The sequence below is a fragment of the Coregonus clupeaformis genome, chromosome 9 (genome assembly GCF_020615455.1).
Source record: "Coregonus clupeaformis isolate EN_2021a chromosome 9, ASM2061545v1, whole genome shotgun sequence".
In the NCBI taxonomy this organism is placed as follows: Eukaryota; Metazoa; Chordata; class Actinopteri; order Salmoniformes; family Salmonidae; genus Coregonus; species Coregonus clupeaformis.
In genome coordinates, this window is record NC_059200.1 from 43028077 (window position 1) to 43046721 (window position 18645).

General features: G+C 43.6%; 1 protein-coding gene across 1 annotated transcript; it reads left to right on the forward strand.

Moving 5' to 3' along the window:
- Positions 1-900: 900 nt before the first annotated feature.
- Positions 901-7726, forward strand: LOC121574390 (glial cell line-derived neurotrophic factor-like). The gene is made up of 3 exons (XM_041887010.1): positions 901-1618; positions 3110-3340; positions 6348-7726. Exons 2-3 carry the CDS (start codon positions 3136-3138, stop codon positions 6920-6922), a joined length of 780 nt encoding a protein of 259 aa, XP_041742944.1. The 5' UTR covers positions 901-1618; positions 3110-3135; the 3' UTR covers positions 6923-7726.
- The last annotated feature ends 10919 nt before the right edge of the window (positions 7727-18645 follow it).

Below are 18645 nucleotides of genomic sequence, written 5' to 3' on the forward strand. Positions count from 1 at the left end.
TCTAATAAAAAATGTGCACTGTATTTGGACGTTTTTTATTATTTTTGATGTTTTTTGGGGGGGGATGTCAGGTACCTTTAACTCATCAACACTAAATTCACATAAATTCATAAACAGTTGGGTTAAACCAGGAGGAATTTGGCTCTGCTAAAGATGAAAGGAGATCTTTGAGTGTAAATTATGAGGGCTAATGGACCAGGCCTCTCAGGTGCCACATCACAGAATGCTTCTAGTGCCTCTATTGTGGCCCACATAGACCCCTGCAGGGATAATGACACCAAACACTGGTTATTAAGTGACCATTTGCTGCAAGCTATAGTGTGCATCTGAATAGTTATGAGTATTCTACAGATGCATTAAATTATGGAGAATGATATAGTTTGCCATATATGTAAAATGTTAAAAGTCGTTGTATATGTTCACCTTTCACCCCAAATGTCCACCACACGTATTTACAAGTGTGTCCTAGTAAATAAGAGTGATGAGCATCCTAATTTGAGCTGTGTGTAGCCACTAGACCGAACCCGAAACCCAGAGCGCGCGGTGAAGATCAGTGTAGGCAAGGAACATGTATCGCAACCGAATGTCTCCAAATCGCCTTCCGCATTACTGAAATCTAACCCGAGGACATCAGGAGAGTGACATAATCCTCAAGACATCCCAAAACTGCCACCCTGCAAATGGAGTGCCAGTGGTGGTTTAGAGATGTGTGTTGGAGTGGACTTCTGTTTCTACTTCTGTTTGGTCGTGCAGAGGTCGAGAAAAGAAGGGCGGACACTTCGAAAAGTCAGCGCGCTCTAAGCTATAAATCTATCCTAACCGCCCTCTGCGCCGGGTATTGTGTAATGCGCAGACAGCTGCACATCTGTACTGCCAGTGCCAGCCTGAAGAGCCCGCATGTGGACAGCCATCTCACTCCTCACGCGGACACCTTGGATATAATGGAGAATACACATCATTGCCCTAATTTTTTATTAGAATACCAAGTCTATTGTGGATATGAAAACATCGCGTAAATCTTCATGATCATACATGTGCTCTGGTGGATGTTACGAACGTTTTTATTACATCTTCTCTCATGAAAAAGGTCAAAAGTAACACCTAACGGTCTCGCTAAAGCCGTTTACTGTACGTTTCCCTGCACCACGGCTTTAGTGAACTGGTCCACTCCCTGCGTCGGAAAAGCCGATGTCTTCATTTGACTCCTTGCAGTTGGTAATGGTGGATCTTTCTCGGATTTCCAATGTGGAAACCAGCATCCAATTAGTTTGCGACTGAGCGCCTGGAGAGAGAGCGCAGCGGCACTTTGGCCAGCCAGTCACTCCAACACTTAGCCTACCTGTGCGCAGACGCATGGTTGGCCGCTCTGTATACGAGAAGCCACTCATCAAGCGTTGTTGCATTAATTTTGAGGGGCATTTTTACTTTTTTAATTATTTTTTTTACATTGTAAATTTAATTCAACGCATCGGATGAACGGATAAAACTGTACTGTCTGAATATATCCTTTGGATACAACTAGGGCTCCTTCTGACGCACCACGGAACATTAAATGCATCGCTGTGTGTTGGGTTTTAATACTGATACCAATTGCAGGTCTGCAAGGGCCAGATTTAAGGTAAGCACATTACAATCACAGTTATTGGTTGTTCAGTATTATTGAGTAATTTAGATGCATGTGTGTAGGCTGTTTTATGTTATTGTATGCCTATAACATTGATATACTAATTGTGAGGCTATCAGACATTCTGAATGTCTAGCCTACAAAATACAAAAAAGCATTCATAAATTATTTTATTTGAAAGGACAAATGCATCAAACGTGTAAAAGATGGCAGTTTTCTAACAGTGTATACAATTTTGTTCGGTGTTATCTGCACAATTGGAAGCAATTTATTTAATGCATGAAGCCTATTAAAAAATTACACCCTATGGACAAACCTTAGCTTCAGACACTACTCAATTAACAAGAGTCCAGGTAAGAATGAATTGTCCAGGGATTCACCATCTGGCAAATTCCTGTGAACATTTGGGCTAGTGTAGCCTTTATGCTGGACAGTAGCCAATGCGCTATGCATAGCGCGTCCATGAACACATTTTGGAGTAAAGGCGCACCCTATGCCTGTGGCCGCGACCCATTTCAGTAACACGCACTCATGCATTCTCTCTGAAATAGGTATAGAATTAGTTGTAATCGAGGTGTTGTTTGGGACAGAATGGATATTCATGGAAATGAAGAAATATCTTGCCACAAAAACAATCATTAAACCATGATTGTGATTATCAATATTTGTATCATGCAGAAGCTATGGAGGTCCCTAAAAGTAATAGGATAGTCAAGTATTACATTCATAGATTATATCTAGGTTATTTAAACCTAAATACCATGTGCTAACAGTTTATAGCTACATATAGTGTTTATAACCTTCTAGACATATTTGGCCTTTAAGTTGAAAAATATCAAATTTGCTACAATGTTAATAATGCTCTCTGAAGTTTGTTAATTTGGAACCCCAGTTAGCCAACAAAACATACAAATAACTACAGGTAACTGCCTAAATAAACACCAACATAAAGTGTCTTAATAGGGCATTGGGCCACCACAAGCCAGAACAGCTTCAATGCACCTTGACATAGATTTTACAAGTGTCTGGAACTCTATTGGAGACCTCAATTCTTCCATGAGAAATTCCATACTTTGGTGTTTTGTTGACCGTGGTGGAAGACGCTGTCTCAGGCGCCGCTCCAGAATCTCCCATAAGTGTTCAATTGGGTTGAGATCTGGTGACAGACGACCATGACATATGATTTACATTGTTTTTATGCTCATCAAACTATTCAGGGCCACTCATGCCCTGTGGATGGAGGCATTGTCATCCTATGGGGGCATAGCCATGGTAGCCAAAAGAATGGCCTGCCCAGCATTTTTATACATTTTATATGCTTGTAATATTGTCCAGTTTTCTCGCTATTGAAAAGATTACCAAACTAACCCCCTTTTGGCACTGTGTCTACAGCCTACACTTATATTCATAGTTCAATCCAATTTTGAAATGTTTGATTATTTTAAAGTTGGATCCAACTCACACACCCATCTCGTTTTCTTGCAGATTCCTTCATAGGAACTGAGTCTAAGATGAAGTTATGGGATGTTTTGGCCACGTGTTTGTTGCTCCTGAGCTCCGTCTCCACACGCCCCCTCTACCAAAACATTCAGCCAGCCAAAAGAACTCACTACTTGGATTGGCATAGTGATTCTCTGTCCCTGTCTGTGGAGGAACCAGAGCCAGAGTTCCATTCGGAGTCTCACAGCCTGCAAGAGATTTCCATGGAGGATAAATGTAAGTCAAGACTCTGATACATTGTTTTATCACCTGCTGAAGTGTCAAAGATACATTCTTCTGCATAAGATCAGACCATCTTCTAGAAAAGTATTATTTCTTATCGAAGACTAATAAAGTTGCTTGATGAGAATCTGTTGCAAAACCGTAGCATTAATGTGACTGCAGTCCTCAGTACTCAACTGGTTCTCAGTTCCTTGAAGTGAATATGGGTTTAAAGAGGGTGACACACCATACATTAAACACGCGCTCTGAAAAAAATGCACATTCAACATACCATGTATTGTTTGGTACTCAGTGTGTTCAAAGGCCTGATTACCAAAACAAACGTGCTATACTCAGTCCAAACAGAGAGGATACATATCTGTTGATGTGATGGCCATAGGTTGCCATGTGTTCCGTATTGCACCCAGGAGTGCTCCCCTGGTAAGAACAGGCTCTCTGGGGTTACACTTGGTTTTTGGTGGGTTAAAGTCTTGCAAGCTACTGCCTTTTGCTATGAACCACATTGTTGCAACTAGCAAGGCAAGCTTATCCCAAATAACGGGACAGCAGTCAATGTAATTGAGGCCTGATAGTGTGAAGTGCCCTTGAACAGAGGCGCCCATCGGGCCAGACCAGTCATTGATGAATCCTGCTCAGTGCCTGCTTCAGAGAAGGAGCAGTAGTTTGTCTAACAGCAGGTTTGAACAGCTTTCTCTGCTGCTGTGGGCAGCATCACGCTGGTGTCAAAACATCCATGCGGCAGAAGGAGCAAGAAATAGTGACTGCAGCTCCTCAGTCCAAAACACAGGAGGTTAGCGCTGACATTCCTCCTGCCTTGTTTATCTTCAACCCTGCCTCTCTGGGACTGCAGGATATGTGCCCTCTCCCTGTCAGGAAAACAAAGCACGTTTCCCACCCTAACCAAGTTAAAGTAGAGAAACCTCAAAACAGATGCTGATCACAGGAGAAAGAATGGACAATATGGCAGAGTCAGAACCAACAAAGGAACGCTCAATATTGTGTTTAAGCTCATTTTAGCAGCTGCGAGGGTGAGGAATTCCATTTGTTTAAAAAGAGCATGAACCTGTCTTGTCTTTACACAGTATAAGCTGTAGATGAGACATGGAACATTTAGACCAGAGAAATGTTTTGCCCTCACCTCATATTCAGTTAGCAGCGGTGAGTGACATCACCTCGGCCTGTTCTGTAACTTAAAACCATTAACAATGCACCAAGGTGTAAACAACCCTGGACTCAATGGGAGGTTTTGGCCTTTTGTTTCAGTTGCGATGTCTGTGGTAAGCGATTAATCTTGTAACCGTTTCAAGTAACCTTTGGAGGCAAGTGTCTCTGCAGCTGATCCACTGCCTCTAGAGATACTTGTGTCTGTAGGACAGAAAATGTGTACAAGGCTTCTGGTGCATGCTCAACTAGGCTAGACAAGTTTTTAATAGTAAAAAATATTTTGGTCCCTGTCGGATCCTTGTCAGGACTTCACTTTGGTCTCAGTGAAGCTTTACACTGGCAGGTGTCATAGCTGATCTCTAAATCATAACAAACATGATTCTGGAGAACGTTTGAAATAGGTGCATGGGAGACCCAGGTGTTTCTGTGTTTTGGGCTGTTTTGCTGCAGAACACTTCACCTGTCTGTCAGCTGGCATAGAATAGGACCTACCCCTGTCTGTCTGCTCTATAGTCTATCAGCTGATAGCCACACAATAGGTGGTGCCTAAATCAAAAGGGCACAGGGTGTCTAAACAGATTGGCCCCTGGCTCACCCGATACGGTCGCGACTGCCCAATCAGCTGTGGAGCTGGGTGGATCAGATTACCTGTACCCTGGCAGTGGGACAGGTGAAACCCACCACCATAGAGAGGCTGGGTTACTGACACCTCCACCTGCCAGACAGACACACTACACAACCTCTCTGGCTGCCCTGTGCCCACCACATACAGGCCAGTCAACGGAGGCCTGGAGTAATCATGTCAAGGCCAGTTTACCCCCTCTACTAACCTCACCTCCACCGACCGAATACACAGACGCACAAAACTTACACGCATGCACATTAAAACATAATAAAAACATCATACACCTGATTGCTGTTGGGTAACAGTGTCATACTAATTGAGTCATTTAGCAATAATGTTTTCTGTGATCTTCTGAGTGGGTTGCCAGACGTTTATGCGCTGTGGAGCAGGAGGGAGTTTACACTATAATAGAATCAACATGTATTACTTAAGGATCAAAGGGCTCTCTGGGTCTGTTTTTGTCCCCTCTGCAGAGGGCGGAGGGCTCCCTGCATGTTCTGAATTTGAAGCAGAATAGGTACTCTGAGAGATGAAATCTGCTCTAACTCAATGTCACAATCCGTATGATTCCCTTCTAGAGGTGCTTAATGCTCAGATTCAATGTTTTAAAAGGGAAAGAGAAGGCTGTCCATTCCAAGACGTATAACTAAGATCAGTCATTATTTGGAGAGTTGGGCCGATGCGGTTTCTGTCTGAATGTTCTGAGAGCGCCACTTTCTCCTCCATAGCTGTTGCTAAGTGATAATTGATGCTTCTGCGTTGTACTGTTTATCTCTGATAGTTTCAAAACCTATGAAGATATCCAGTGAAAGCAGATATGCAATTTGTTGACACCACAACACAGTACAGACAATGTGACATTGTCCCGAATGCCAATCAATAAAAACGTATGTTAAATTCGCAGCTCTGTTTTGCTTGTTTACAGCAGGTTATTTTATAGGGAATTGTCGGAGGCGAGAATAAAACCTGTGTTGACAGTGCCATACAGAAGATTGTTTGAGTCTTTCTCAGTAATCTTAGGCAGAGCCAGTTATTGAAGCGTTGCTACTTTGTCATGGGGATACTCAATATTGATTTAACATTCAAATTGTTGCCATTACTATTTTTACTTCTATTGTTTATTACGACTCTATATGTTATTGTCACTTTATTGCATTCCATTTACTATTGCATTATCAGTCATTTCCTCTTTGCTTCCTCTCTCTCTTAAAGATGACATCACAGGCCCATATCCGGACCAGTTTGATGATGTAATGGATTTTATCAAAGCTACCATTGGCAGACTGAGGAGATCATCTGAGCCTAACGGCGGCTCAAGGGGTAGGAGGGAGCAGAGAGAGCAGGAGAGACAGAGAGGAGCAGCAAACACAGACCGCAGAGGAGGAGTGAGAGGAGAGGGGAGAGGAGGACGCGGGGAGAAGAAGGGTCGGGGGCGAGGTGGCAAAGGGAGGAGCAGTGAAAGAGGGGAGCAGCGGATGAAGCCGGTTGGAGGCCGAGGCTGCTTGCTAAAAGAGGTCCATCTCAATGTGACAGACTTAGGGTTGGGCTACCGGACCAAAGAGGAACTGATCTTCCGGTACTGCAGCGGCCCCTGTTCAGACGCAGAGACAAACTATGACAAAATCCTCAACAACCTCACCCACAACAAGAAGCTGGTCAAGGACACACCCTCCCGCACCTGCTGTCGACCAATCACCTTTGACGATGATCTGTCCTTCCTGGATGACAACAACGAGGACTACCACATTCTGCGGAAGCATTCCGCCCGCAAATGTGGCTGTGTCTGACTCTGGGAGAGACAAATGAGAGAGAGCGAGAAAGGCTGACAGACAGACATGAGAAGGAGCAGTAACATAAAGCCACTCAGAGGCTGGTACTGCCTCTTGGAGGGAAGGAACACAGTGAAAAAGAAGGGAACATGAGACGGATACACTCCACTCCAGTGGTGTCTTAGGACCCATGGCCAGAGTTAGCATGTCCTGTGTCCTACTCCTGAGAGGCTGCAGTGGGGTGAACAGGGATGGTGTGATCCCCAAACCTCCAGTAATTAGGCTGATTCAGAGCCCAGATCAGGTCACATTGGAGAAGGGACTCCTCTATGCTATAATTACATAGAATTGACATTACATAGAAATTCAGCCTAACGGTCTATAAAAGAGACGTTGTCAATTCAGCTCAGTATTCACTTCATGATTGGATCACGTTCTTGGACGCCTACAGGGGCATACGGTCTCACTTACCTGTGGAACCATGCTGTTACACTCACAGGCTTACCTGCAATGGAGCTGCTGAAACTAAATCAGACTAAGAGGATTTCAGGATATTGTATGCCGTTCCTCAAAAACGTCAGTTTTTCCCGGGGAGCATCTTTTTTCCCAGGAACGTCCGTTTTTCCGTAGTCAGATCATGAGGCTTACAGTGAGAACAGAACTCTTCCTGATGAGTATTTCCAGCTGCAGTCCAGAGTGTTCTGGTTTCACTGCACAGACTGGAGCTTAACGTTTACATTTCAAATGTACCAGGGAACCTGTTGACTGGTTTAGTCCTACAGCAAAGAGACAGATTGTCTGGTACGACACATCAATGTAAAATCCAAGATATTTAGAATTTATATATATATATATATATATATATATATATATATACACACATACATACATACATACATACACACTGTATTTATTAAGATTGAATTAACTTATTGTTATTTATTGCAGTCCATTTTATGAAAGAAATGTTTTTCTTATTTATTTGAGCTCTGGTTTGTCCCGGATGGTACCAAAGTGGAGCATGTGTTTTCTAAGTGGAATCAGATTGCTGAAACAACCGGATTCAAGGTGCAACCATAACTAATCAAACTCATCCTTCAGTTTCAAAATGCTGTACAGTTTATATCTGTAATCCATGGTAGTTAATCCTAAACCCACTGCCGATTCCAAAACATCATAGATTTATGAGAATAACAGAAGGTATCGATTTAGGGAGGGCGCGCAGAAAGAAAGAGACAGGGTGGAGCGGACCAATTTCAACCTTTTTCTAAATGTAAACATCTTATCTCTGCTTTCGATCATTTTGAATGATGCCAGGTTTGAGCGTCTTTGACAGCGTTCTTCATTTGTCACTAATGGAAAGCAGAGAGGGCCGAGCGGCCTGGGACATTCGGGGCGGAGGGCCTTGGAGACACCAGTCAGCTGCTCCTCACTCTAACAAAGTAGAGGGGTAAACAGACTGACAAAATCATGGCATGCCATTATCGGTTTACAAAGGAACATGCAAACACTGTTTATGTTCTAGACATAATAAAGTCGTACTGCCAGTGGTTATCCCGGAGAGCTGTGTAGCTTTCTATACAATGATACTCTCCACATTAATTCAAGACATCCTCTTTTTTAAAGACAGAATAACAAAATGACCTCATTGCTAGAGTTGGTGCAGGACAGGTTGGATATGAACAGCCTTCAGGCCCACTGCTTACAATTCATTTGCTTTCTCTATCACACCTTTTTGAAAGTAATGTGTTACTGAACGCTTTACAAAATACTACAAAAAAGCTAGCCAGGAGCGATGGTAGAACAGAAAATCTCTGATATCATAGAAGCAGTCAGTACAAACCTTGAGACTAGACTGTGGAAAAGGGATCCACTGTCCTTTGGCCATCACAGTGCAGAAGTTGATGGTATGCATGTACACTTGGCTGCCAGGATCTGTTACCCTCAACCCTTCAGCCTGGTCCTGGCTCTACACCAAGTCTGGGCAAAGGCTTCGTAGTGGTTACTGTCCCAGTAGGCTTTAGCGTTCTTAGGAGTGTCTCTGTGGTCTCTGCTTTGACAGACACACAGGTTTTTCTCACTGATCTGGGGTTAGTTTGAAAATGATCCTCTAACATGCAGCTTAGCCCACTACTCCCACTGGAACCCCAGTGTTTAAGACCATTTAAGGGAGATCTTGGCTCTGTCTCTCTTGGCCAAGCCGACATAGACTCCCCTACATATTTATTTGGACAGTGAAGCTAAAACTTTTAATTTGGGCCTATACTCCAGCATTTTGGATTTGAGATCAAATGTTTCATATGAGGTGACAGTACAGAATGTCACCTTTTATTTGAGGGTATTTTCATACATAAGTTTTACCATTTAGAAATTAAAGCACTTTATGTATCTAGTCCCCCCATTTGAAGGTGTCATAAGTATTTAAGTGTATTAAAGTAGTCAAAAGTTTAATATTTAATTTCTAAACGGTAAAACAGATATGTACCCCTCCCCAAAGAAAAAGAATAAAGAAAAAAAATTGTTAGTGGTTGTATTGTAAAGTGGTTATCCCACTGGCTATAAGGTGAATGCACCAATTTGTAAGTCGCTCTGGATAAGAGCGTCTGCTAAATGACGTAAATGTAAATGTATGAATATACCCTCAAATAAAAGGTGACATATGAAACATTTGATCTCAAATCCAAAATGCTGGAGTATAGGGCCAAATGTACAGATTTTAGCTTCACTGACAAAATGAATACATAAGGAAGTGTACGTCTTAAGACCAGACAGTACAACAAAGAGAGACAGACAGTGTTTGTGACATCACTGAAGGGGAGAGAGGGGAGCACTGGGTAACCAGGCACTCAGTGTTAGCACTATACAGCATACAATATACAGTGAGGGAAAAAGGTATTTGATCCCCTGCTGATTTTGTACTTTTGCCCACTGACAAAGAAATGATCAGTCTATCATTTTAATGGTAGGGTTATTTGAACAGTGAGAGACAGAATAACAACAAAAAAATCCAGAAAAACGCATGTCAAAAATGTTATAAATTGATTTGCATTTTAATGAGGGAAATAAGTATTTGACCCCCTCTCAATCAGAAAGATTTCTGGCTCCCAGGTGTCTTCTATACAGGTAACGAGCTGAGATTAGGAGCACACTCTTAAAGGGAGTGCTCCTAATCTCAGCTTGTTACCTGTATAAAAGACACCTGTCCACAGAAGCAATCAATCAATCAGATTCCAAACTCTCCACCATGTCCAAGACCAAAGAGCTCTCCAAGGATGTCAGGGACAAGATTGTAGAACTACACAAGGCTGGAATGGGCTACAAGACCATCGCCAAGCAGCTTGGTGAGAAGGTGACAACAGTTGGTGCGATTATTCGCAAATGGAAGAAACACAAAATAACTGTAAATCTCCCTCGGCCTGGGGCTCCATGCAAGATCTCACCTCGTGGAGTTGCAATGATCATGAGAACGGTGAGGAATCAACCCAGAACTACACGGGAGGATCTTGTCAATGATATCAAGGCAGGTGGGACCATAGTCACCAAGAAAACAATTGGTAACACACTACGCCGTGAAGGACTGAAATCCTGCAGCGCCCGCAAGGTCCCCCTGCTCAAGAAAGCACATATTCATGCCCGTCTGAAGTTTGCCAATGAACATCTGAATGATTCAGAGGAGAACTGGGTGAAAGTGTTGTGGTCAGATGAGAACAAAATGGAGCTCTTAGGCAGCATTCCTCCTCCTCCAAACACGGCGAGTTGAGTTGATGCCAATGACCCCAAGAACACCATCCCCACCGTCAAACATGGAGGTGGAAACATTATGCTTTGGGGGTGTTTTTCTGCTAAGGGGACAGGACAACTTCACCGCATCAAAGGGACGATGGACGGGGCCATGTACCGTCAAATCTTGGGTGAGAACCTCCTTCCCTCAGCCAGGGCATTGAAAATGGGTCGTGGATGGGTATTCCAGCATGACAATGACCCAAAACACACGGCCAAGGCAACAAAGGAGTGGCTCAAGAAGAAGCACATTAAGGTCCTGGAGTGGCCTAGCCAGTCTCCAGACCTTAATCCCATAGAAAATCTGTGGAGGGAGCTGAAGGTTCGAGTTGCCAAACGTCAGCCTCGAAACCTTAATGACTTGGAGAAGATCTGCAAAGAGGAGTGGGACAAAATCCCTCCTGAGATGTGTGCAAACCTGGTGGCCAACTACAAGAAACATCTGACCTCAGTGATTGCCACCAAGGGTTTTGCCACCAAGTACTAAGTCATGTTTTGCAGAGGGGTCAAATACTTATTTCCCTCATTGAAATGCAAATCAATTCATAAAATTTTTGACATGCGCTTTTCTGGATTTTTTTGTTGTTATTCTGTCTCTCACTGTTCAAATAAACCTACCATTAAAATTATAGACTGATCATTTCTTTGTCAGTGGGCAAACGTACAAAATCAGCAGGGGATCAAATACTTTTTTCCCTCACTGTACACTCACCCAAAACAACTACTAAAACAGAAAGGAGCACTAACAGAGGAATCGTTAAAATCAGATTACTACTTTGCCTTTCTCCCATGCTCATAGAGAGGAGCTTCTGATGGAAACAGAGAGAGAGAGAGAGCGCCCCAGGACTTGATGAAGGGCATGGATTATGGACCAGAGTATCTGTGTTCACCCAACTACAACCAAGCCAGCTTTAGTCCCATAATCCACCCTGCACACAGAACAAATCCACAGCATCAAGCTGAAATTTAGGCCAAATACTGTCAGAGAATAATCAACCATTTTATCACAGCACACTTTTAGCATTTGGATCATCGTCCCCTTTAATAACAGATTTCTGTGTAAGCCTTCTGGAGACTTCCTAGCAGCATCTTCAGCCCTTACCCTTCCATACGTTATTTTAAAGTGTGCGTGAACTAACTGACTGACCACTTCCCCTCTGTCTTATGGATGTTTGCTCAATGGTCAGTGTTCTTTTCCTGTGTGTTCATAACTCCGGCAGTTATTCTGTGAAGGTAAACATGCCTGGTGTACGAACACCAAGCAGTACAAACACTAGGCAGGCAGAAAGAATTGCATTATTTTTTTTCAGACCTATGTTTGTGTTGTTATTGACACAGTGAAAGAAAATATGTAATGTCTCACTTGTTTTGTGTTACTGAACCAAAGCTCTCAACAAATTGTATTTTTGTACAATATTCATTTTATAACTTTTTACATAATAAAACTTGTTTCTATCTAAATGTTGTGCGTCTGATTGCTATTCAATACTAAATACAGTGCAAGTGCTGTAGAATCCTATTTGTAGTTTATAAGAAAGATTGTAAGCAAGGCGAGTGCAAAAGTAATTCTCATGGTGGAATAACCTTGTTGGAGGTTGCCATCAGCACTTGAAGGACAGATGTTAGGGCAGGGGGAGGTCTGAGGTTCTATAGGGAGGGTCAGGGGAGGGGTTGTTGAGTGTTGTAGGTGTGTGTTAGTGGGTTGTAGGGCTAGATAAGAGGGAGGAGAGAGGCTCTCCAGTGATATGCTCCCTCCTGTTGTGTATTCCTGAATGCCGGGGCCAGGGCTGTACAGTAAACAAAAGCTTGCTGGAAAGCGACACCCTGCTGTAAATCGAGGCACTCAGGGAGAATGTTTCCACTGTGCAGAGATGTGTAAACACTGATGAGAAAATGGCACAGGCGGCATGAGTCAGTCAATTTCTGACAGTGTGTATACACCTCAAGGTGGGTTTATGTACCTCGATTTTTCCAGTGGATAAAAGGAAAGCACTGATTATGTACACACAACTGTCCATCAAGCACTGTGAGGATGATGACTTCAGGCCTGGACCATCAGCAAACCACATTTCTTTAGTCCAAAACCTGCCCCTCTTTTGAACAACAACAAAAAAAAACTGCCAAGCATTGGGGGCAAGGAGATGAGGCGAAACCTGGGAACAAGACAGAGAGATTTGATCCTCTGACTGCTCCATGACTTATACGGGTTGTAGTGCCACACATCCAGCCCACAACACACCCTTTTCCCACTACTAAAGGAGGCAGATGATCCCACTGGACATGGGTGGACTGTGACGTCACCCACTGCTCCTGCATTCTAGGGCTGGTAACAGACACTGCTGCAGCCACTGGCTGGTGACATCACCGCTCGGAATAGTAGTGCTGGGCAAGAGGATTAGGCCTTAGGGCTTGGCGGTTGGCTAAGCCACGCTCCTTTGGGACTCATTACGGTTTTCAGGATGTTTGAGGCTTTTTCATGGCGAACTGGCCACAGCGCAGATGATGAGCAGCTTTCGAGGGTTTGTGTTTAGAACACACTTTCTAGTCATGATCTCTTGGGATGATTGTGCATGCCAAAGCACAGCACACCCTGTGCTATTTGATTCACTAAGAAGGAAAGACAAAACTAACCCTTTCCATGCCTGTTTTCTTAACACGTTAACAAAATCTGGGGACTGGGTATTCACACCGGTGAAGGAGAACTGCCATGTTATAAAGACACCATTCAGTTTCAACAAAACTACTATAGTCTTCTCAATCCCTCATAAATCAAATAAAATGTTATTTGTCACGTAAACGACATGTGTGGACTAACAGTGAAATACTTACGAACCCTTCCCAACAACGCAGAGAAAGAAAGTTAAATAATAGAAAAGCAAAACACGTAATAATAGATGAGTAGAATAACACAATAATACAATGAGTAACGATAAATTGGCTATATACAAGGGGTACCAGTACCGAGTCAATGTGCAGGGGTACGAGGTAGTTAAGGTAGATAAATACAGTGGGGAGAACAAGTATTTGATACACTGCCGATTTTGCAGGTTTTCCTACTTACAAAGCATGTAGATGTCTGTAATTTTTATCATAGGTACACTTCAACTGTGAGAGACATAATCAAAAAAAAATCAAAAAAAATAAAAAAAAGAAATCCAGAAAATCACATTGTATGATTTTTCAGTAATTCATTTGAATTTTATTGCATGACATAAGTATTTGATACACCAGAAAAGCAGAACTTAATATTTGGTACAGAAACCTTTGTTTGCAATTACAGAGATCATACGTTTCCTGTAGGTCTTGACCAGGTTTGCAGGGATTTTGGCCCACTCCTCCATACAGACCTTCTCCAGATCCTTCAGGTTTCGGGGCTGTCGCTGGGCAATACGGACTTTCAGCTCCCTCCAAAGATTTTCTATTGGGTTCAGGTCTGGAGACTGGCTAGGCCACTCCAGAACCTTGAGATGCTTCTTACGGAGCCACTCCTTAGTTGCCTTGGCTGTGTGTTTCGGGTTGTTGTCATGCTGGAAGACTCAGCCACGACCCATCTTCAATGCTCTTACTGAGGGAAGGAGGTTGTTGGCCAAGATCTCACGATAGATGGCCCCATCCATCCTCCCCTCAATACGGTGCAGTCGTCCTGTCCCCTTTGCAGAAAAGCATCCCCAAAGAATTATGTTTCCACCTCCATGCTTCACGGTTGGGATGGTGTTCTTGGGGTTGTACTCATCCTTCTTCTTCCTCCAAACACGGCGAGTGGAGTTTAGACCAAAAAGCTCAATTTTTGTCTTATCAGACTACATGACCTTCTACCATTCCTCCTCTGGATCATCCAGATGGTCATTGGCAAACTTCAGACGAGCCTGGACATGCGCTGGCTTGAGCAGCTTGAGCATGAGCTGGCTTGCCGGTGTAGTGTGTTACTAATGGTTTTCTTTGAGACTGTGGTCCGAGCTCTCTTCAGATCATTGACCAGGTCCTGCCGTGTGGTTCTGGGCTGATCCCTCACCTTCCTCATGATCATTGATGCCCCACGAGGTGAGATGTTGCATGGAGCCCCAGACCGAGGATGATTGACCATCATCTTGAACTTCTTCCATTTTCTAATAATTGCGCCAACAGTTGTTGCCTTCTCACCAAGCTGCTTGCCTATTGTCCTGTAGCCCATCCCAGCCTTGTGCAGGTCTACAATTTTATCCCTGATGTCCTTACACAGCTCTCTGGTCTTGGCCATTGTGGAGAGGTTGGAGTCTGTTTGATTGAGTGTGTGGACAGGTGTCTTTTATACAGGTAACGAGTTCAAACAGGTGCAGTTAATACAGGTAATGAGTGGAGAACAGGAGGGCTTCTTAAAGAAAAACTAACAGGTCTGTGAGAGCTGGAATTCTTACTGGTTGGTAGGTGATCAAATACTTATGTCATGCAATAAAAATGCAAATTAATTACTTAAAAATCATACAATGTGATTTTCTGGATTTTTGTTTAGATTCCGTCTCTCACAGTTGAAGTGTACCTATGATAAAAATTACAGACCTCTACATGCTTTGTAAGTAGGAAAACCTGCAAAATCGGCAGTGTATCAAATACTTGTTCTCCCCGCTGTACATATAACTAGGAATAAAGTGACAGATGTTAAACAGTAGGTGCAGCGTACAGTGGGGAAAAAAAGTATTTAGTCAGCCACCAATTGTGCAAGCTCTCCCACTTAAAAAGATGAGAGAGGCCTGTAATTTTCATCATAGGTACACGTCAACTATGACAGACAGAATGAGGGGAAAAAATCCAGAAAATCACATTGTAGGATTTTTTATGAATTAATTTGCAAATTATGGTGGAAAATAGGTATTTGGTCAATAACAAAAGTTTCTCAATACTTTGTTATATACCCTTTGTTGGCAATGACACAGGTCAAACGTTTTCTGTAAGTCTTCACAAGGTTTTCACACACCGTTGCTGGTATTTCGGCCCATTCCTCCACGCAGATCTCCTCTAGAGCAGTGATGTTTTGGGGCTGTCGCTGGGCAACACAGACTTTCAACTCCCTCCAAAGATTTTCTATGGGGTTGAGATCTGGAGACTGGCTAGGCCACTCCAGGACCTTGAAATGCTTCTTACGAAGCCACTCCTTCGTTGCCCGGGCGGTGTGTTTGGGATCATTGTCATGCTGGAAGACCCAGCCACGTTTCATCTTCAATGCCCTTGCTGATGGAAGGAGGTTTTCACTCAAAATCTCACGATACATGGCCCCATTCATTCTTTCCTTTACACGGATCAGTCGTTTGGTCCCTTTGCAGAAAAACAGCCCCAAAGCATGATGTTTCCACCCCCATGCTTCACAGTAGGTATGGTGTTCTTTGGATGCAACTCAGCATTCTTTGTCCTCCAAACACGACGAGTTGAGTTTTTACCAAAAAGTTCTATTTTGGTTTCATCTGACCATATGACATTCTCCCAATCCTCTTCTGGATCATCCAAATGCACTCTAGCAAACTTCAGACGGGCCTGGACATGTACTTTGGCTTAAGCAGGGGGACACGTCTTGCACTGCAGGATTTGAGTCCCTGGCGGCGTAGTGTGTTACTGATGGTAGGCTTTGTTACTTTGGTCCCAGCTCTCTGCAGGTCATTCACTAGGTCCCCCCGTGTGGTTCTGGGATTTTTGCTCACCGTTCTTGTGATCATTTTGACCCCAAGGGGTGAGATCTTGCGTGGAGCCCCAGATCGAGGGAGATTATCAGTGGTCTTGTATGTCTTCCATTTCCTAATAATTGCTCCCACAGTTGATTTCTTCAAACCAAGCTGCGTACCTATTGCAGATTCAGTCTTCCCAGCCTGGTGCAGGTCTACAATTTTGTTTCTGGTGTCATTTGACAGCTCTTTGGTCTTGGCCATAGTGGAGTTTGGAGTGTGACTGTTTGAGGTTGTGGACAGGTGTCTTTTATACTGATAACAAGTTCAAACAGGTGCCATTAATACAGGTAACGAGTGGAGGACAGTGGAGCCTCTTAAAGAAGAAGTTACAGGTCTGTGAGAGCCAGAAATGTTGCTTGTTTGTAGGTGACCAAATACTTATTTTCCACCATAATTTGCAAATAAATTCATTAAAAATCCTACAATGTGATTTTCTGGAAAAAAAATTCTCAATTTGTCTGTAATAGTTGACGTGTACCTGTGATGAAAATTACAGGCCTCTCTCATCTTTTTACGTGGGAGAACTTGCACAATTGGTGGCTGACTAAATACTTTTTTCCCCACTGTATGTGATGAGTCAAAAAAGTTAGTGCAAAAAGAGTCAATGCAGATAGTTAAATAGTTAACCAAATAGCCAACCGAACTAACTACAATTTCAAAGCTCTTCCTGAGTTACAGTTCATATAAGGAAATCAGTCAATTTAAATAAATACATTAGGCCCTAATCTATGGATTTCACATGACTGGGAATACAGATATGCACCTGGAGGTCACAGATACCTTTTAAAAAAAGTAGGGGCATGGTCACGGTATCTAGGTGCATTCAAATTGCCATCGGTAAAATGCATGTGTTTGTTGTCCCTAGCTTATGCCTGCCCATACCATAACCCACCACCATCATGGGGCACTCAAATGTTCACAATGTTGACATCAGCAAACCGCTCACCCACATGACGCTATACACGCCGTCTGCCCAGTACAGTTGCAACTGGGATTCATCCATGAAGAGCACACTTCTCCAGCGTGCCAGTGGCCATCGAATGTGAGCATTTGCCCACTGAAGTCTGTTACGACGCCGAACTGCAGTCAGGTCAAGACCCTGGTGAGGACAACAAGCACGCGGATTAGCTTTCCTGAGTCGTTTCTGACAGTTTGTGCAGAAATTCTTCGGATGTGCAAACCCAGTTTCATCAGCTGTCCGGGTGGCTGGTTCAATTCAACAGCATGCAAATTGCACACGTGTGACAAAACTGGACATTTTAGAATGGCCTTTTATTGTCCCCAGCACAAGGTGCACCTGTGTAATGATCCTGCTGTTTAATCAGCTTCTTGATATGCCACACCTGTCAGTTGGATGGATTACCTTGGCAAAGGAGAAATGCTCACTAACAGGGATGTAAACAAATGTGTGCAAAATCTGAGAGAAGCTTTTTGTGCGTATGGAACATTTCTGGGATCTTTTATTTCAGCGCATGAAACATGGGACCAACACATGTTGGTTTAGATTTTTGTCCAATATATTTAGCAGTGTTATGGCTTGGGGGTAGAAGCTGTTCAGGGTCCTGTTGGTTCCAGACTTGGTGCATCGGTACCGCTTGCCGTGCGGTAGCAGAGAGAAGTCTTTGAATTGGGTGGCTGGAGTCTGACAATTTTTAGAGCCTTCCTCTGACACCGCCTGGTATAGAGGTCCTGAATGGCAGGGAGCTCGGCCCCAGTGATGTAATGGGCCGTCCGCACTACCCTCTGTAGCGCCTTGCAGACGGATGCCAAGCAGTTGCCATACCAAGCAGTGATGCAGCTAGTCAAGATGCTCTCAATGGTGCAGCTGTAGAACTTTGGGGATCTGAGGGTCCATGCCAAATATTTTTATCCTCCTGAGGGGGAAGAGGCGTTGTCGTGAGTGCTACAGATGTGAGTGCTACGGGGCGATAGTCATTTAGACAGGTTACCTTGGCATTCTTGGGCACAGGGACTATGGTGGTCTGCTTGAAACATGTAGGTATTACAGACTGGGTCAGGGAGAGGTTGAAAATGTCAGAAGCACTTGCCAGCTGGTCAGCGAATGCTCTGAGTACCCGTCCTTGTAATCCATCTGAATGTTAACCTGTTTAAAGTTCTTACTCACATCGAATACAGAGAGCGTGATCACACAGTTGTCCAGAACAGGTGTTGCTCTCACGCATGATTCAGTGTTGCTTGCCTCGAAGCGAGCATAGAAGGCATTTAGCTTGTCTAGTAGGCTCAAGTCACTAGGCAGCTCGCGGCTGG